Source organism: Schistocerca cancellata, chromosome 2 (assembly GCF_023864275.1).
Source record: "Schistocerca cancellata isolate TAMUIC-IGC-003103 chromosome 2, iqSchCanc2.1, whole genome shotgun sequence".
Lineage (NCBI taxonomy): Eukaryota > Metazoa > Arthropoda > Insecta > Orthoptera > Acrididae > Schistocerca > Schistocerca cancellata.
In genome coordinates, this window is record NC_064627.1 from 695,606,174 (window position 1) to 695,628,334 (window position 22,161).

The following is a 22,161-nucleotide window of genomic DNA, read 5'->3' on the forward strand; positions in this document are numbered from 1 at the left end:
GGTTTCAGTTGACTCCTGGACAGCTTTCGAGGAGACAGCAGTACTGTCCTTGCTCAAATGTACCAGAGGTGCAGAGACAATAAATTGTCAGTAACAATAAACAAGATGACATACATGCTGCTGAAATGTAAGCTGTCCACTAATAAAGTAAATAAATAAAAACCTATAAGATTAGGAGGAAATTCTGATATGCAGACATCTATGGATATACCTAGGCAAAAAAATAATATCATATGTTACCAATGCAGCCTCAAAAGCATCTAATGTGGTGCGTAAGTTAATAACAAATGGAACTACCACCTACAGAATGCCATATTGGTACATAGAACCTACTGGGGTGTTATACTTACGACTAGCACTAGCTTTGTGGCCATTGCATGGAATATCAGATCTTAAGTATCATACAGGACTATTTTGTAGGCAGGAGCAGATGGTTGTGTTTATAAGGATTACAAGAGCATTTGGAACCTTTCTACTACAGTCACTGCTTGAGATTTTAGGCATATTCTGAATAGGTATTACCACTAGGCATCTTGCTGCATAGGCACAGGAAGAGCAAGGTGGACAATGACCTGGCATTAACTACTAATGGAATTTGCAATAAATTCCAGCATAGGTACTGGCAGGTGGAAGACAGTAAAGTGATTGCAACTCAGCTGATAAAGGTTGGTAGGTCTACAGAATCTTACTAAACATTAAGAAAACATTAAAGCTGTACCATGTCTCATTCATGTCTCATTGTTCAACAGTGCACAGCCATTGCCTGCAGTGTTGATCTGCAATCTAATGTTGACGAGGGAAATGTGGCAGCAAATTGGTTGATTCCCAGAAAACATTCTCTTCCAGTGTCTATTGAAAAGCCTACAGAAATCAGGATGATATGAGAAAATTCATTAAACATAACTGTTACAGACCCAGAGTTGTGGATGATTGTGGACGGGATATAAGATGCCATTTACTTTCAGTTCATAATGAATACTCCTAAAGGCATCAAGCAAATCCACAAAACAGGCTGAGAGTACACAAAGTGCAAGTGAAGAGTGATAAAGAAATCATTGAAGTACTTCTTGGACATGCAGTAGACTAAACACATTGGAGTAGACTGTCACCTTTGCATGCATCATCAACACTGTCGTAAGTATCTCCTGTGGTTACTATTGATGTGAGCAACCATTGTGAAGTGGGTGGCACCTAATCATTTATGTCAACTCGAAGCAGTGGCATTTTAAAAATAATGTTATTTATAATGATGTACAACAATTTTGTTTTGTAGAATATACAAGCAGTGTAGAACATGGGGACTCAGGGTCAAAGTTTGCTTTATAAATCATTTGAGCATTCCTCTGATTTGGTGGAATATAACACTAGACCTGCTTGTATTAATAATCAATCTAGTCACTGCTACTAGCAATTGTCATAGGCCCCTTTTCACATGTGAGCACACTCAAAGTTTCTGCCAGGGCATTCACATAACCAGGAGTCTGGAGGTGCGAATCTGTACCTTGGGTTCTTCTCTTCTTGCTTTTTGGTTTCTGATTTCTGTTTACATTTTGTCAAACACATTTTTCCAAGTACTGTGAGCTGTAATATGATTACAATAACGAAGCTACTTGTATTATATAAATTTCTCAGAGACATTGTGTAGATTCCAAATTCATCTTGGATAACAAGGCAATGAGTTTAATAAATGCAGCAATAAATAAACAATAATAATGTATGGAATTTTCAAAATGAAGAGGATCAGTTTTATATTGTCCACAGTTTAAGAATATATAGATCAACTACTATTAGTTGACAATACTTTCTACCAAAATATGTTGTAACAAACAGTTATTTCATATGTTATATTTTATGTTGGTAACTAAAGGGTAGCATTTCAGGTAACAAGGAAATACAAATTCAGATTATAAGGATATTTATTGTAACTTTATTAAACATATTTTAACATGTAACAAATCTCATTAATTTTTGGGCCTGAGACAATTTTCATAATCTCACTAAATGCTTTGTAGTAACAGAATTCACTGTGACTGAAATATGACCACTCTAGTGAACATTACATATGACAAAAATCATATGTATCAAAATATTTGAACACTGTGAATACATTAACATGATCTTTACATAGAAACATAACAGTACTTCTCTAAATTCAACTTAAGCCTTCTCATAAAATTAGATACTGCACACTGCATGAATCAGTCCTACATTCCTCTGAGGTATACTGTATTTTCATTTGTTTTCTGCTCATCTTGGGATTTTGTAAACTTGCATGAATAATTATAAGACATTTGAGCCAGTTCACTGAACGGTATCAGCTGTTTATCCAGCTCATTCATATATTAGTCAAAGGCAGCTCTGTTGCCTGTGACTGAATCTTTGATTAATCAAAGAAATGCCATGATCACCTCAAATACACTTCGTGTGTTTTTGTAGAACAGTGGCATTTCTGATACAAATGCTGTCAACATTTTTCCTGTCAACTCTGAAGAAGAACTCATTTGAAATAAATTTAATGAGATCCGCTTATGTAAAATATTTTCATTGGCTATTAATTTCATGTAGAGCTTTTAAAAAGAATTTTTTTCAGAAATCACAAATTGAGATTAAAAACCAGGGAATAACACATTTGCTCTAACTGTCAATAAGGATTTCATTTCATGATAAAGATAACTTTAGTAAAATATTTCATAACATATTTGAAATGCATATGATTCCATACAATTCACTTTGAAAGAAGCAAAAACATCACTTCTGACTCTAAAGTCACAAGGGAAAGTAAGTTCCCATACAAGTTGTTAGTGTGTGATGTTATTTATTTATATTACAGATTTGTTTTTCCATAAACTGGTTATGCATTCCTTTTTCTTTGCAGCTGGGATGTAGCATTTCCTGCCTTTTGTCTCTAGTAGTGCAAAATTTTGAAAGTTCAAATGGGGACATATTTGTCACCACAACTACAAGCTATATGTTCTTTCTTCTTTTACAGAGTAAATTACATTGCTACAATTCATTCATTTGTTCATAACTGATCACATAACTAAAGCAAAACAGAGATGAAACAATACTCGCATGGGTTTTATGACCCTTTTTGTATAATTATCTGATGTATTAATGTAGCTCTAAAGAAGATGTATTTCCAGTATCTAAAAGTTTTAGGCATACTGCAACAGTTTGACTGCATTAATAGTAACTAGATCTTCTCAACAAATAATTTGTACATGTTTTTTGTTGACTAGGTACAGATACTTTCTCAGATGAAGAAGAGCTATAAAAATATACTATTTTGCAAAATAAAATTATTATATAATTTAATTGTAATTTACATGGTATTTACATCAACAATATATTCAATATATTACATAATTTTGACAATACTTTACATTTTCTTTGGTTTAATGGCTATAATTGGTATACTGTTTTGATTATCGCATCTGATGTCACCAGTGTCAAGAGTAGATTGTCATCAGTATCATCTGTAAAAAGAAAAATCATTGCATTTGTGAGGTCCATGGTGTAGGTGAGTTTCTATTACTACCAGAAAGCAAAAGCATTCTGAAACCTTTTGTTCCATACATTCATGTGTGTAAAAAGTAGAAATAATGTTAATACAATGCTTCACAGTAAAAAATAAATTACCTCTTCCAGTGAAATTGGGTTGCCCTTCATTTTTGTATCTAAGCTGTGATACCTTTCTGTAAAAATAGAAAATATATCTTTAAGTATCTGACCATATGATAAGTATTTATATCACAAATAGTCTAAAGCAAATATTTATGATTCTATTTTCAAATGACATACTTTCAGTCACAGGCTCATCAGTTAGTACAAATAAAATGACAAAGAGTTATCTGCATTCATATGTATTAGACATACTAACCATGTGCAAGATGGAGCCGAACCATTGCCATAATAAAACATTCTGATGTTAGTACCCTATTTTTGGCAAATCTCAGCACAAGACATTCAAGCACTTTATTACTTGCAGTGCTTCCAGCTTCCCACAAAAGGGGTCTCAGGTTATAACTGCTAGTCTTACTATTGTGACCCTTGTCAAACTTCTGGAAAGCTATCTGTGGACAAATAAATGACACTTGTTTCATTAACACATATAAAAAAGTAATTAAAATGAAAAATATGGATTATATGTAAGCTAGTATATACTGTACAGTATTTGTTTGTTGAGAGTTTAAAAGGGAAGCGTAGGCAACAGCTGACCAAAACAAGCAAAAAAGAAATAGAGGATGTGTGGGTAGCTTTGAAAGATGAAATAGTGAAGACAAAGAAATAGGTGAAAAGGAAAGGACTTGGAAACTGCAAGAGGTATTAAATTTAATTGATGAAAGGAGAAAACATAAAAACAATGCAAATGAAATAGGCTAAAGGGAAAAGAGATGTCTAAAAAGTAGGACTGACAGAAACTGAAAAACGGCAAATCAGGAGTGCCTGGAGAAGTGATGTAAGCTATAGAAGCATATATGAGTACAGTAACATCATATGTCACTTACTAAAGATATCTATGGAGAATAAGGCTGTAGGAGTATTAACAACAGTTCAGATGGCAAGCTGGTACTAACAAAAGAAATCTGAACAGTGATGATAATATTATAGAGAGGGAAGAGGAAGCAGATGAAAATGAGATGGGTTATGATCCACCAGAAGAAGAATTCGGTAGATCGCAGAAAGACCTACGTCTAAACATGATACATGGAATAGATAGCTTTCCCTAGAAGTTATTAAGATTTAGGAGAACCAACCATGACAAAAGAATATCAAAGAAGGCAGTTGCTGAGAGGTGCGAGTATAAGCAAACTACTACTTTAACAAGACAAGGTTACTAAATACAAGCACCAATAATCCTCAGGAGAATTGATTGACTGGTAGAAGCTAGTCTGAGGGGTAGTCAGTTTGGGTTCCCTGAAATGTAGAAACATGTGAAGCAAGACTAATCCTACAATTTATCTTAGAAGATTGAATGAAGAAACATAAACTTACATTTGTCGATGTGGATTTACAACAACCTTTTGGCATCACTCACTGTAATACGCTGTTTGGAATTATGTAGCGATCAGGAATAAAGCATGTAGAGTGAAAGATTACCTACAACTTTTACAGGAATCAAACTGTAGTTTTAAGCATCAAAAAACGCGAAAGCGAGGCAGTAATTGAGAATGTGGTGTAACAGAGTTGTACCCTACCCTCATGTTATTCAATACATACAGTCAGCAGCAAAAAAGGAAACTTGGAAAGAACATAAAAATTCAGATGGAGGTAATAAAAACATAAAGTCTGCCAATGGCAGCCAAACTTTATCAAGACAGACAAAGGATTTGGAAGATCAGGTGAATGGAATGGATGGTGTCTTAAAAAGAGTTAATAAGATTAATATCAACAAAAGTTAAAAATGGTTAATGGACTTGAATCAAATTAAATAAGGTGTTGGTGAGAAAATTTGATTTGGAAATGGGAGGTTAAAAATAGTAGCCAAGTTTTAGTCTACTATTTGGGCAACAAAATAACTGGCAATGACATGAGTAGAGTGGGCATAAAATGTAGTAGACAGCTAATAGCAAGAAAAGGTTTCATGAAATGGAGGCCTATGTTAACATAAAACATAAATTTAAGTATCAGGAAATCTTTTCTGGAAGTATTTGTTATGAGTGTAGCCTTATATGGAAACAAAATGTCCATGAGAAGCATTACAGACAAGAAGACAATAAAAGCTACAGAATAACTGAGAAGATTAGACAAGTGGATCACATAACTAATGACAAAACATTGAGCTGAATTGGGGAGAAAAGAACTTAATTACATAACATGACTAAAAGGAGGGATAGGTTCTTAGGATATATTCCAAGCCATCAGGGTGTAGTCACTTTGGTAATGGAGTATGGAGAGTAAAACTTGTAGAGAAACACCAAGGCTTGCCTGCTTGACAACAAGAATGACATTCAAGTGGATGTAAGTCACCGTACTTGTGCAAAGATGGAGAAACTAATATAGGATACACTAATGTGAATAACATGATCAAATTAATTCAAGACTGAAGACAACAACGTACAGTGTTTCTACAATATAACTTTCCATAGAAACACAAATGTAGAAGTTAAATCATAAGCAATAAACTGCAATCACATAATATAATATCACTTCTCTCCTGACAATGACTTGCTGCAATATGTTTAGTTTTGTGGTTTTACATGTAGCATTTTATATAATTATTTTGTTGTTCATATGAGAGTTGCCAAGAAAGTAATGCACAACTTTTTTTTCTCACCTGTAAACAATACTACGAATGTAAAATGTAACACATGTATTATTAGAAGTCTCCTGAGGTAGTGTGCTAAGTTTCTGTCACTTCCAACAGATAGCATAGCTGCAGGACTGTTTGTAAACGGCGTCTGTAGGTGATGTATGCTACAAGCAACATGCCATCATTGAATTTCCACTGCAGAGAAAGAAACTGTGGGGAGTATTCACAAATGCTTGTGCAAAGTCTATGGAGCATCTGTTGTTGACGGAAGTGCAGTTAGTTGCTAGGCAGGGAGGTTGAGATCATCAGAAGGTGGTTTGGCAGAGCTCCATGATTTGCAGCAGTCAGGGAGACCATCCATGGCTGTCACACTTGATATGTTGCAGCGAGCTGATGTTGTCATTCATGAGGGCAGATGAATTATGACTTGACAGTTGGCACTGCATCTGTCTGTCATCAAAGGAAGTGTGGATGCAATTATCCGCACTCTTGGATATTCAAAAGTGTGTGCAAGATGGGTTCCGTGGTGTCTAATGATGGATCACAAATCACACAGAAAAACATTTGTTTTGAATTATTGCAACATTTTGAAGCTGAGGGGGAGGCCTTCTCGTTCCAGACTGTGACCGGTAATGAAACCTGGTTTCACCATTTTGAGCCCAAAACAAAATGACAGTCAACGGAATGGTGCCATTCCCACTCACCCCAGAAGAAAAAATTCAAAGCAACTGCTTCCATTGGTAGGGTTATGACCACTGTGTTCTGGGAATGTGAAAATGTGATTCTCATTTTGATGTGATGCCAAGAGGCAGTACCAGAGGCAGTACCATTAATTCAGATGCATATGTCAACACGTTAACAAAACTCAAGACAAGATTCTGGCAAATTCGCTGTCACGACAACCCAGGAGATGTTTCGCTGCATCATGATCCCCACACAAGTCTGAGGACTGCTGAACATATTGCAAAACTGGATTGGACAATGTTATCCCACCCACCCTACAGCCCTGACCTAGCCTCCTCAGACTTCCACTTGTTTCGACCATTAAAGGATCAAATTCATTGAAGACATTTTGAGGATAATGAGGAGGTGATTCACACAGTGAAGCACTGGCTCCGCCACCCAGACAAGGGTTGGTACTGACATGGCATACATGCCCTACTTTTGTGGTGCATTACTTTCTGGACAACTCTCACATCTTCTGTTATCAAGTACGTACTCACTTGAGCAAAATGTATCTGTTCTGCATATTTGTAAAAGATTTATTACATCAACTAGTGAGTGATAAAATATCTGCATTGTCTACATAATTTCAAGAATCTCCTATTATTCAGGGCTACCTTATGTTAAAGCAATAACCAGCAGCCATTTCAGCAGCCCAAAAAGCAATAAAAGCAGTTCAGAAGGGAAGAGGTGCCTACAGGGCAAATATAGAGTTCCTGTTTCAGGAAGCTGTAAAAAGTAGCCACTGCTAAGAATGATGTCAAATTTGAACAGAATATTATTGAAGAGGGGGGAGACATTATGGAAACAAAAGAATTAACTGATATGCAAAATAAAATATGGCGGTACAGGCTGTTCCTAAGTTTGCGTCTGAAATGCTTTGCATGACTGTCTTAATGCAGGATCATGTGCTGCTGGCAAAGCTCTTGTACAAGAATGGTGACTGTGTGCCAGCAGTAGCTCTGCAGAAGTCCTGGACACTCAATGGAATGAAAAAATGTCCTAATGTCTGCCAATGGTCAGGAGAAAATTATTATGTAATTCAAAAAAATAGATTCTTTTGAAATGCAGTGTGGAAGAGAAAGGAAAACAGGTGATCTGATGTCGGTGGAAGATGTGGTCACAGCATTGCAGGAGGGGTCTAGCAGCACTGTGCGAACATGCAATGCATGAGGAATTGCCTGAATTTCAGACATGCATCTGATTGTAAAATTCTATGAAACATCCTGCATTGCTATCCACATAAAACTACCCATGTTCAGGATTTGCTTCTTGCTGACTTGTGAGTAAGACAAATGTTTGTGCTACAATTTCTTGTTCACATGAAAGTGAACAATGCTTGGCTGTGGAATATTTTATTGATATCCATCTCCAAGGGCATGTCAATACAAGAGTTCTAGAACATGGGCAATGGTATATCCCTTTGCACATCAACTGGCACCACTTCATTCTGCAAAGGTAGCTGTGCAGCATGGGTTGACGGCATCATTTTTTTGAGGTGTGGGATTCTGCAGATTCTGTTACATGTATGATTACCACTAAACATTATGAGAGCCTTTCGTGCACCAGCATCATTCCAATCCTTCAGCAGCATGATAGGACCATTTTTACACAAAATGGTGCTCCTGCACACATTTTGCAACCAGTGAAACAGCTGCTGCTGGGGAGTTTTGTGAATTTGTTAATCTTTCTCCTCTGAGAAAGAAGTCTTTGCATCATGGAGCAGAAAAATGGTAACAGTGAAATCACTAACCAAAAGTGTCCACAAGAAGAAGTCAACATCAGTCAGTGGCAAGATGCGACATTACTGCCTACAGTAATATGATTGTAGGCCCTACATGACACAAAATGCCTTGCTATGAATAGAAAAGGTCTGATCAAGAAAATATAAATAAGAGAGAGAGACAGATCTTGAACAAAATTCTAGAGCTGATCAAAGAAAATAGTGAATTAAGGGGACAACACCACTATGAACTTTATACACATGTAGAAAATACCTGTATGACTCCTACTAGGTTTAGCAGTTGAATCTTCCATTCAAGGTAGAAAAGGGCCAGCAAGAAATGCGATAATGCTGGAGAATAAGCAAAAACACATTACACTGAAGAATAAAGTCCAGAAGGTCTTGGTTTTCCAAGAACTGACAAACCTACAAACTGGCAAAACATGGACTGAAGCAAAGAAGGAAAAGCACAGAAAAAGAATATGCGAATACTGGAATAAAGTTAAAGCTCAAGTTCAAGGAAAAGGAAAAGTTAATTTGAAATAAATTGGTCCAGTGACAGAAAATAAAAAAAAGAAGAAAAAGAAGGAGAAATTGTTAGATTTGGTAAAAGGTGAAAGTCTCAGACTTCAAGTTTAAGAATAAAACAAAATGCAAAATACAAATAATGAAACATCACAAATTAATTTTCAGAAAAATATCTAAGGAAAAACAGGAGAAGTTTAGGGGAGCACTAAATCCAGTCTTTTCCTTTATGGGTCTAAGAAATTGAATAATACAGATTTCAAACTACAGGAGGGGACTTTTCTGTTATGTTGGAGCTGTAAGTGACAAAATGATACATCAATTATCCCTCTTTTTGGCTGTGTTCCTGTCCAGAAGTCACTGACTACAAGAATGAATTCACATGACTTACAGTAGAGCATACAGATTTCAGAAAGTACTGAAATTATTTATTTATGAACTGAAATGAAATTATTGAGTTGTGAACTGCAGTACATGATGTGGTACTTAAATGGAAAGGGGTCTGTATTTTCTGTCATGTTTCATAATGACAATTATTATTGTGGAGATGACATTACAGTTTGTAACCTTTAGCCTGGTTTGATCTTTTTTATGTTTAATTTATTTATTTGTTTGTAACTGAGAGTTTAATGAACTGAATTCAGGTGTTCATAAAAATATAGAATGTATCCCAACTATGGATACACTTTAAATTTGGGCCTTTCTGTATCATATTTCAAAGAAAATCAACTAGAGAATATTTTCTAGAGTGCCATACTTAAAGACCCAATGTGATCTCTTACATGTATTTACAGAAATAGTGATAGTGTTAGTTGTATGCCAAAATAATTTGTGCATAAAATAGGAACAACTGTACACCATGCTTCAGAAGGAACATAAATAAATTACAGTTCCAGATGAAATTTTGTAACACAGCAAGTGAATATCTTGTATGATACTAGTTACATAGTGTACATTTTTGTAATGAATAGTGATTGGCGTCTGGAGTTTTAGGGACACAATGTAATTTATGAATACCGTTTCTCTGAACAGACTGTATGGGTAGGCTGTGGGATATAGCTGTTTCTTGTTAATGCTGGATCCATAGTCCATCTGTGAGGATATCAGTGCAGAATAGCATTCATAAATATGACCACTTAACACTGCAAGATTTGTTGTAATTCATTGGCAGGTTATTGGTTTAGCTCACAAAGATATCAAACTCAATGTACACTATTGTATGCATATTTTGCTTAATGTCAGACAAACATTCAAAGTAAAATCAGAGACCACTAATGTAGGCACTGCAGAACTACCACAGTGTTCTGATGTAAGAGAAAATGTTGTGTGAAACTAAAGACACATCTGTGTAATTAGTTAGTAAATGATCTGTTTGAATGATAGTCTTCAATTATCTGTCTCAAATACTCCACAACAGCAGTAGCAACAAACTTAAAATTAATGGTGGGCACATGTAACAATTCCAGAGGATCAAGCACTATAGGTGTGTTCCCCCATGTATCAACAGTATTGCACTGTTAACATTCTTCCATTTTTACAGTGAGACATAATAGGCATTCATGTTGGGGGGAGGACTCTCACTACATTTATTAGCCTTGAAAACCATCTCAGGCTTAGTATCAACACGTGAACATATATTATTTGGCATACAAATTGAAATGAGTCTCTAGAGCAGTAAAAAAACATTATAGATGAGTTACAAAGATTTGGTTCCACTGTCTCCATACTCATCTGTATTAATTGTAACAAATATCTTTATCAAAGAACTTCATGAAAAGTTTTGTTGAATTTTTTGCAGGTCTCAATAAAAGTCTAATCACTCAGATTTTAGTCATGAGCAAAGAAATCCATTACATTTCTTGCACTTTCGTAAGATACATAAATATCTGGTAAGGTGTTCTCTTCTGTACAGGGAATCATACTGAGACACTTTAAATATGGTTCTTTTCTAGACATACTAGGATTTCAGCTTCTATATCTGTAGCATCGTGTTAGTGCACATACATATTCATTTATTCATCATTTTATATAAATCCCTCATGAAAGAAAATATTTATAATTGAACCAGTTATTGTCCTGATACTGGTACACATTATCCAAGCAAAATGTCACAGCAATCAAAACTTCTTTTCAGGTGAATGCTGGATGGTTTCTTCCCCAGGGGCTCAGTTGATTTCCTCTGCAATCTTCGATACTTTGAGCTAATTAATTAACTGGACCAATAAAAAGCCTATTCACCAAACAGTGGCAAGAGAAAACATATAAATATAGTTAAGTAAAAGTACAAGATTTCAGAGGCAGTGGCTCCTTCTTCTGACAGAATCGTTGAATGGGAACGAAGAGAGATGAAGGAAAAGGACTCGCCAGGTTTAGGAAATGGTGAGAGTTACCAGAGGGGCTGAGAAGGAAAGACAGATATGTGACACTAGATATAGTGTTGCTGGTGTGGAACATGTGAGCAAATGGCTCAACTTCCACAATGAACAATTATATTGTGCTCTGCCACAAGAATCAGAAGCTTCTACTTGAATTATACTCACTGCAGTACCCAAAGTGGTAAAGGGTGGTTGTGGCTTATAGCTTAAAATGGACCTACGTCAAGTTCTGCTCCACTTATACATCACACAAATCAAGCACAGCATTACACACAAAGGCCAGAACCAAGAGATGAAGTACATTAGAATATGAGTGCAAAGGAAAGATGAGAGACATTAGAGTATTACAGAAGATCTTCATTCTGCACTAATAAACAAATATGGTGAAATGCCTTACCCTCCAGAACTGTAGCATGTGCATCAGCACAGGTATATCCAGGAGATTAATACGTCCACTAATATTAGAATCTCTTAACATGATTAAGCTTTTACATAATTCCAGACTAGGTTTTTCTGACAAGTAAGCTGAAATAAAAAAAAAACACAAAATTGTAAGTACACATTAAAATGGTGCACCCTGTTTTTGATTTTTTTTTAATTTCTAATATTTGCCTTACCTTTCCAATGGGCTTTCAAAATTTTCTGTAACTGTGAAGCATCTACTTCAGGAGGATACTTAAGCAACAGCTTTGACACCATATTCTTCCCATCAGGCTGAAATAAATGATGGAATTAGTAAAAACAACAGCACTTTAAGACTATTACATTACAAGAATTAACAAGAGCAGGAACAGTAATTTGTGTAGACTGTTGTATGGAAAGAGTTCTCAGAAACAACTAAGAGCTATGCACTATAGAATTATTGGTTAAAGCTCCTGCATTGCAGTGAGATAAGTTCATTATAAATTAACTGACACAGTCTTATGTCTTACGGTAATTGCAAAGTATCCAGTCCAGCAACAATTTAATTCATTTTTACTTCTGAAAATCCTATAGAATCTTTCACAAGAGTTTAAAAATTTTACAAAACAGCCAACTTGTTCAGGAACACTGATGCCAAAATTTTCTTTTGCACAAAATGGAAGTTAGCAAACAATAGAGCTCCTAATATAAAATTGGACATAGTGACAAAGATAAAATACAAGGGTTGCAAAAACTTCCTACCTACTACATTGGGCAGAGAGGTAGGAGCTCAAACACCAGCTTCGTAGAACATGTAGCTGAGTTTTATCTAATCCACTTTCATAAGAAAGCAATACATGACCATAGACAAGGTATCTAAAACATTTAGGATCAAAATTATACCAATTGTAGTGGATTCTAAAGTGAGTAATTTAGTATAAGAAACTAGGTTTCAATAATAAATGGGTTTTTATTGATGTAAATAGCATACACCATATAGTTACAGCTTCAGCCCATAGCCACCGTTCAACTTGATAAATGCCAGTCTCAGCGCTTTCATTATGACATAATCCAGTGCTGGAACTGAACTTGGGGTTCAAAATTAATTGCACACTTTGCTTACACACATGGTTTACAGTGAGAGTGTGACTGCTTCTCTAACATTACTCTCCACACAGTGTTCTTCAAAATGCACATTTCATGGGCAGTTTCAGGGGCACTCATATTTTAATTTTATCCCACATGATCCAACATCATCTCCTAAAACTCCACTGAATGAACAATTCTTTGCCAGGAACCCTGGCCAGCTTTACATAGCTTGAACAAGCTAAGTTCTCATAAGTTTCTATTCAAAGCAATTTTTTTCCAATTCAGATAACACATTGACATAAAACTTTTGTTGGTTTAGTTGTTCAGCTTTCCAAGCACCACACCCTGCTGCATTATACTAATGGCATGACTGAAGATTCCAGTCAGGAGAAGTAATCCATCTTTCACAACCAGTTATGGTAACAGTGGTAAACTCCACCATAGACACACAACATACAGTTGCATATTGTTTTCCAAGGTGACATCATCAATGATGGTATGGGAGGAAGTTGTTTGTTGTGAAACATGAACTATTTACATAAATATGTCTCATAGACATTTAATACATTATATTTATTTCCAACCTTTCGAGCCCTAGCCCCATATATGCAGTTTTGGATCCTCTGCTGTCTGTATAATTTTCAGTGTAAATGTTTTGGCAATTCTATACACTGCTCTGAATATTTAGTAAATGAGTAAGATGAGAATCTTGGAACATATGTAAATCACGGGGAGAACAGGAAAGCATACTGATGCTTTTAAAACACTGAAAATTTATTTTCACTTGAAAACATTTTAGACCATGTATTGTGTACTTCAGCATTAAAATCTGGTCATCTATTTGGTAGTTGTTACAGTGGATCAGGATCATCACTTAAAGACTGCATATTCGATTTTGTAAGAAACAGTACATAATCTAATGAAAAACTTAGCTTCAGAATCTGCATATTTATAAAAAGTCGTTACCTTCTGTGGATTTGTAGCTCATTAGAAAGATTACCAGATGGAATATTCTCAATGCACTTTAAATCTTCTCAAGCTTATTGTGGTAAGATATAATCCAAGCACGAAATACATTTCGCAAGAGAGTTAAAGGGTACACTTTTTTTGGAACTCCATAATTGTCCCCCATCGTGATGCAGAAGTTTGAACTTTTGCTCAAAGATGCCTATAAAGGAGCAAAAGTGTGGTCCCCTGTAATGTCACCTCCGAGCTCAGCAATGCTTCAAACAGCAAGGTGTCAACAGATTAACAGATTGGGAAACAAAAGCAAGAAGTTCACGTCGGCTGTAAGGTGTATTAATGATGTCACACTAGACTAAATTTCATCACAATTCTGCCCAACACTACTGTGGATGTGTCATACACAGGGAAGCTTGTCACCCTCTCCCCCCCCCCCCCCCCCCCACACACACACACCGACATCTCCTATGTTTTCTTGATGCCCACATGATGGACGTCAGAACCATGGTGCCCAGTGTTGTAACCATGTGGTTTTTTTATGGGTGGTCAAGGAAGGCTTTTCAGACACATCGTGACTCAGAACACACAAAAAGAGCTCAGGAGATGGCATAAAGGATTTGAATGAAAATACCCCATTCCTTAGGATCTTCATTTATACTCTTTTTGCAGTCAAAAGTGACAGTTTGCAGTGAAATAAACAACAGAATAACATTCTGGGCAGCTTTTGATATTACTGACTCCCATCTGATGATTTAACCCTTCTCTAAAGGTGCGGCCCAGTTGCAACCTACCTGAACTTGATCTAAGCCCTCTGGAGAGTAGCACGATCACAGTTTTTCTCGTCTGTGCAGCTTTGTTGAGCACTCTGAAAATGTTTGTGTACCACAACAATCATGCATTGATTTCTAGCACAGGCAACCTCTCAACAGCCTTCAGCTGAGTGGCACTATAGCATTACTATAGCATTGCTCTAGCACCTGCTTGCGAGCTTACAGGATTTAAGGGGTGTTGAATGGTTCTAAAAATCAGTCAAGGATTTTCTCTGTACAGGTACAGTTTTGAATTGCTCAACAAAAGTTCTAGTGTGGCACTAAGAGTGTTGCGAAATGGGGTAGTCTAAGGAGGAGCCTCTATCATTTTATTTATGTATGCTTCAATAATCACACCACAGGAGGGTATGAAACAAGAGGGCTAAAACACATAAACACCCACTGCTACTGTGGATCACATTCAGAAGATGTCAAATGCTTTTCAACAATCTCTGGTGCTTCCGCCTGTATACCAGAGCAAAAATTTCAGTTATGCTATACTCCAAAGGGGTCAGATCATGTTCAGTGGAGATGCAACTGCAAAATGTTCTTAGAGAACGGTCAAATCATCTGAGAAGTGTAGCAGTGTCAAAGGTTATCAAGAACATCACACTGCAAATTGTCATTTCAAACCACAAACGTGTGTAAATGAGCACCCCAAGGGAAGGGATGGTTTAATTGATGCCCTCTATGCCATCTCATGAGGCATTTTCATGTTCATTATAAGTGTTCATGTATCTTAAATGTTTTTGTCATCCACCCACAAGAAAACCATATGATTTCTACACTGGGCGTCATGATTCTGACCACCATCACAGAGATGTGAAGAAAAGGGGTGAGATGTGGGGGGGAGGGGGATGAACTTCCAATTGTGTAACATGTCATGGTGGGTAAAATTCTGACGAAATTAGTTGCCAATGTGACATCACTACTCCAACTTACAGCTCACATAGACTTCTGAGTACATATATACAAATCCAGCAACCACAGGCCCTACAGACCATATGCTGCTTCCACAAATTGCCTCCATTCCTTTCTGTTTTGTGCTTAGTTCCTCCAGGTGTCTTCAATCTCTAGGGCTACCAGGTCCTTCAACAGCTGCCTTGGCCATCCTATGGGGCATCTGGCGTTTGGTTTCCCTCAAATGGTTTCTTCACCTGTCTTTCTTCTGCAATGTGGGCTACATGGCCTGCCCACTGGATTCTTTTGCTCTCCAATTTCCTTAGTGCTGTTGGTTGTTGCATAAAGAGGTAGATTTTCTCATTCATCCTCCTCTCCACTCCTTGTTATCTAAGATTGGCCATTATCTAAGATTGGTCCCCACATCTTTTGCATTACTCTTCTCTCATACATTAATAGTTTTCCTTTTTCACATTTTGTCATGGCCCAGGTTTCTGAACCAAACATGACTGCTGGGCATATCACTATGTTATAGATTCTCATCTTAGTATTCGCTGATATGGATTTTGAGCTGAGCAACTCCCTGAGGGAATACATGCATTTCATTCCCACTACTATTCTTTCCTCGAGGCCCATTTCTATGCTGTTGTTGCTGGTAAACCAAGATCCCAAGTATCTGAACCTCATGCGATCTATCTCAAGAAATTCTTGCTCTTGTTTTCTTCATCAAAATTACATGAACTCCATTTGTCTTGATTCACCTTAAGCACAACCTTCTGTGTGTAATCATCCATTTTGCAGGTAAATTTCTTTCAACTCATGGATTGATTCACTTAGCATTATTATATCAACTGCATATGTGAGACAAATGAAATTATCATCCATCTGCACTCCAGTTCATTTCTGTTGTCTACATTCCCTTATTACTGTATCTAAGATGAAACTGAGCAGAATGCATTAGAGAGCATCCCTTTTCCTGAGACCTGTCTCAAACCTTCCTGATGTGACCCCTCAGAAATGCACTTCTGCCCTTGATCCATTCATAAAAGTTTGCAACATTCCTACCAGCTTCTCAGAGGTTCTGAAATCATACAGGCTATCATATAGGCTATTCCTATGGATGCTGTCATATGTATGAAGAAAACTGATGAACAGACCATAAATCTTTTTATCACATTTCCAGTGTTTTTCAAACAATTGTCTTATAGTGACCTTTTATTGGTTGGTTTGGTTGAAAACCAGCTTGTATTCCTGTATGTTGTTACCTATGAATGGTTGTAATTTTCTGAGAATAATAATAGACATCTTGGAACTTTGTGGACTTGGAAGTGACCATTGCATAGCTTCAATGTATTCGAGACCTTCTAGGGAAAAAAATGATTTGTGATAAGCTGATTTTTCCTGAACACTATTGGAATGAACATTTCTGAACTCACAGCAGGCAAGAATTTATGTACTAATTCCAGCCTGGAAAATTAGCTAAGATTTTAACTTCATAAAAGCACCACATGATATGCTTTAAATTATTCTAATACTACAACTAATAATAATAATAATAAATTTTAATTCAATAGTCACAACAGTTAAGTAATTTCCCATAAATATTTTGGCATGCGAAATGGAACCTTCAATTTTAAAACTGAAAAAAAAAAACTTTGTAACAAACTGACAGAAAAATATGACCTCTAAAGTCAAAAGTGATGTAAAATATTTGCAGTAGGTTTCTACAAGTTACTGGTAAACCAAGATCCCAGGTATCTGAACCTCATGCCATTTATCTCAAGAAATTCTTGCTGTTCTTGTCTTCTTCATAATTGCATGAACTCTGTTTGTCTTGATTCACCTTTAGTGCAACCGTCAGTGTGTAGTCTTCCATTTTTCAGCTACATGTTTCTACAAGTGTCCACTATGAAATAAAGACCAGTGAATATCTGATAACTGAAGTGTTATGCAAATAAAGAAGTCAAGAGGTAGAAATGTCAGTATTTGCAGCAAATATACTTACAGTTGTTCATTTAAAAGAATTATGTACATTTCAGTGTATATGAAAATGTAGTAATTTAAGAATGTGTACTCAAGTAAATGTGATTAACACCTGATGTATGAGAATATTTTAGCTGTAAGCAGCACCTGGCATTCATACAAAAGGGTCCAACATTTATTGTGCACTAACACAGCAGAATTTTGTGGCTGCAGGGGGAACACAGATTTGTCAGACATACTCACAAGCAAACAAAATCTATTAAAAGTAAGCTAAAATATTCCAGATGGATCTCTTCAGAAATGACAATCATTCATGATACCTTAATTTTATTCTGAAATTCATAACTGGCACAGACTTTTAACTTTAAGGTATGAGTAATAGTATTATTGCACCAACTCTCAACTCCTCCATCTCATCTCTCTCATATCAGAATGGCCATACAAAGTTACATTTTGCATGGATTCCATAAATGACTTTAGTTGAAAGCTGGGATTGTTCCTTTGGAAAGGCTACAGCCAACTTTCTAAGTCCATTTTGTGCTAGTGTTCTGCCTCAGATGATCTTTATGACAAATGGACATTAAAGAATCTTCCTCCCTTTCTTTCTTGCCTCCTTCACATCTCCTCACTTAACTCAGTGAGAAAAAGCAAGCAGAGATTAATGTATTGCCATATATATTTATTTAAATCTCTCCAATTTCGAAGACTAAACTTACCAGCACTACTGCATCATCAAGGAATTCTGTTGATATGTTCCGGAACACCATATTGTCGTCATTCACTTCCCTGAAAGTTAATGTAAAGAGAAATATTTCTGCACATCACTTTCTTTTTGTATAAATAAGATGAATTTATGGATATTTTTAAAATAAAATTTACATTAAGTATGGTCATATGTAAAATTAAAGTTGAGCAATGAGTATCTTTTCTTTTTAATATGCTAGAGTGATGTTTGCAGTCAGTAAATGCTAGTGACACTAATAAATGACAAATCATTGATTTCTAACTGCTTGTTGCGTGTGTGTGTGTGTGTGTGTGTGTGTGTGTGTGTGTGTGTGTCCATTTAGATTTTCTACTCAGTTTATTTGTTTGTAATTGTATTTTAAGAATGGATTGTAGTGTACAATGACAATGATCTGTTTGTTGACCTGATACTTTTGTGTGATTAATTAATACAACAACAAGAACAATCAATTTCTGAAAAAATAATTTAACTAGATAGATAAAAAATCTATTCACCATATGACAGCAGAACACAAACATAAAATATGGTTGTAATTAGGCAAGCTTTCGGACCCAGTGACTGCTCCTCCAGGCAAAAGGGCTGAAGGGGAAGAAAGAGGAGTGAAGGAAAAGGACTGGAGAAATCTAAGAAAAGGGGTAGATTTTAGAAAAGTCACCCTGAACTGCAGGTCAGGGTAGACTTCCTGCATGGGATGAGAAGGGAAGACTGATTGCTGGGGATTGCATTGGACAAGATTTGAAAATCTATCTCATCCGATGCAGTCCCCAACATTCAGTCTTTCCTTCTCATCCCATGAGGTAAGTCTACCCTGACCCACATTGCTGAGTGACTTTCCTGAAATCTACCCCATTTCCTAAATCTCTCTGGTCCTTTTCCTTCATGCCCTTCCTTCCCCTTCAACCCTACTGCCTCACGTAAGAGCCACTGGCTCCAAAAGACTGCTGAATTACAACCCTCTTTTATGTGTGTGTTCTGCCACAACTTAGTGAGTAGATTTCTTATCTTTTGTGTGATTAATGAACTTTTAAACTCGAAAACTGACTGTATGATTAATTACTTGACGCAATCATAGAGGAAGCAGTGTAGTGAGATAATAAATCTCAGAGAACAATGAAAGGATCCTTCTTTGTAGAATCCATGCCACTTTAAGAGTAACTACATGGAGAAAGAAAGTATTAGACAACTGATCTCCAACTACATAAAGTCATAGATTGTTATTTTAGCAGAAAAGCATGAGAATAAATTGCTGTCAAGATATCCTTTATGAAAGGAACTGTCCTTTGTAGCTGAAGATATAAAAAGGTATATGGAAGTTTTGATTTTTCTTCAAGATGTCTAGATTCAAAACAGACAGATTTTTAAGTTTTACCTTCAGAGTTGTCTGCTTGCTTGAGGTTGTCTGTAGGTGACACAAAATGAAACAATAGACTGGAATTCTTTGATCGGCATGATTACAAATACCTTGGAGCATACAGCCTACACTAATAAAAGAGGGGAGAGAGAGAGAGAGAGAGAGAGAGAGAGAGTAGTAGTAGTAGTAGTAGTAGTAGTAATGAAAACACACAATAATTTTATGTCACCAGCTCTTGAGGAAATTAAATATAAGCCAGCATCAAACTGCATGTAATTTCTTCAGTCATAACTTTCTAATGTATCTTTTTTCTACAAATGATTTTAGATAAAATATAGCATCAGAATAATACAACTTAGCTAGAGGTAATGGTAATAAAAGCTGTAAAACACATTAAAATTTATACTGTAATAGTATTATTTAACATATTTGGAAATACCGAAAATTTTGTGTAATTAAGTTAACAGGATCTCACTCAGAGTTGAGGAAAATGGGAGAAATAAGAAGAATATAAATATAAAAATATCATGAAGGAAAAGTTTCATAATCTTAAAATCAATAGTGATATTAAATTTATGTAAAATATCTTCCTATGAACAGCTTGTTGGGTGACAGATCTGCTGCATCCATGAAGCAAACATTAATGCCAGTAGTCACAAGTAAATATGAGGACAGGGGGGGGGGGGGGGGGGGGGGGGATTGCTGGTAACTCACAATTTCTCCTGAGAGCTTTGTTTGGGTTTCTTTTAGTATATTATTATACTTCTTCAAAGAGTGCACTCATCTAAGAGTTGTTATTATTCAGGCTGGCTGGCTAAGGATATATGTTTCTCCATAGTGAGTAAGTACGAGAGACTGCTTCAAGTAAGCTCTGAAATTGCTTCTGAACCTCTGCTTCTGTTCTCATTGATGACTATCCTTAGTCTGTTCATATGATTTAGAATGTGCTGACTTAGCACACAGATTACTGGTACATTCCCAAACCACTGAAGCTGATTTTGGGTTAGCAGTGCCTTTGAATGTGTACTACTGCCTTCCTTCAGACTGATGATGTATGTGTAGTTTTAAACATACTGGGTGGTTATAATGAAAGAGCAGCTACTCACAGATGTACAGTGTGGGCTGTAATGACTGTGTGGCAGCGAAACTTAGTAAATATTCTAATGTGGTAATGATGAGTCTATGTATGCAGGTAAAAGATTAGTTCCAACTTTGGCCAACACGTACAAATCTGGTGCTGTGAATACAAGACATGTTTCCATATGTGATGGGTTAGGAATGAGTGTGGGCAGAAAAGGTAAAACAAGTGATAAAGGCATAATGTTGGTTTTATTATTAAACTCCACTTATGCAGTTTGTTCAGAATGAGCATCATAAATGTCACCAAGATGGCATATCCATAAAATATGTGATCGTTAGTTGCTCACAGCAGCTCCAGTGGAACTGAGCAACATTGTCCTGTGTACTGGCCTTCAGTTCAGGCAGAGAACAAACTTATTCTGAGTAAACATGCTCTTTTAGATACCTCCAGATCCAAAAATCACATTGAATCAGATCAGGTGTCCTTCCAGGTCATGCATTTGGAAGAACTGTGGAGATAACACATTTGTGGAAGGTTGCTTTAAGCAGATCCTTAACTAGGTAAGCAACATGAGGTGTTGCCCCATCTTTTGTAAAAACAGTGGTTTCCACACAGTTGCACACTTCCAAAGAAATAATCACATGCAGTACAAGGAGGTCTTCATAATGTGCAGGTGTCATGGTACACTTGACTGATACTCTGGACGTAGTCTCTTCAAAGAAAAACAGACCAATAATAGAGGTGAATGTGAATCCACACCATACAGTCACACACAGTGAGTGCAATGCCTCTTCATGCACAACACATGGTTTAACAGTACTCCACATTCAGCAGTCCTGTGTATTCACTGCATGTTGTTGTGTAAAATTTGCCTTGTCATTCAGTTTGGCCAGCTTCATCAATTTGTATCCATGCCAAAAACCAAAGAGAAATTCAGAATGTTGCTGTGGATCATGAGGTTTCAGTTGCTGCACTGTCTAGATCTTGTACAGGTACCAATGTAAAATAGACTGCAGAACTTTCCATACTGTTAACTGTAGAATGGACAATTCTCATGACACTGCACAAACATTAGCGTTATCCAGGGCATGTGCTGCATGGTCAGTTACAGCAACAGCAGCCTTGTCAATAACTTCCACTGGGATAGGATACCTTCCTCTTCAAGGAGCCACACCAGGCTCACCCGTGTTTTCAAATTTCATTATCATCTTCTTTAAATCATGACATCAGGACTCTAAT

The 22,161-nt window shown here is 36.5% G+C and overlaps 1 protein-coding gene across 1 annotated transcript in view; it reads right to left on the reverse strand.

The window, feature by feature from the left end:
- Window positions 1-1,898: 1,898 nt before the first annotated feature.
- LOC126162469 (calpain-9-like) overlaps window positions 1,899-22,161 on the reverse strand; it is a 1,012,451-nt gene continuing 992,188 nt past the window's right edge. Inside the window, exons 11-16 of the mRNA XM_049919000.1 lie at window positions 18,462-18,531; window positions 12,217-12,313; window positions 11,997-12,124; window positions 3,881-4,073; window positions 3,640-3,695; window positions 1,899-3,476 (exon numbers count right to left, since the gene is read on the reverse strand). Coding sequence (XP_049774957.1) covers window positions 3,450-3,476; window positions 3,640-3,695; window positions 3,881-4,073; window positions 11,997-12,124; window positions 12,217-12,313; window positions 18,462-18,531 — 571 coding nt within the window. The 3' untranslated portion in view covers window positions 1,899-3,449. The remainder of the gene's footprint in view (window positions 3,477-3,639; window positions 3,696-3,880; window positions 4,074-11,996; window positions 12,125-12,216; window positions 12,314-18,461; window positions 18,532-22,161) is intronic.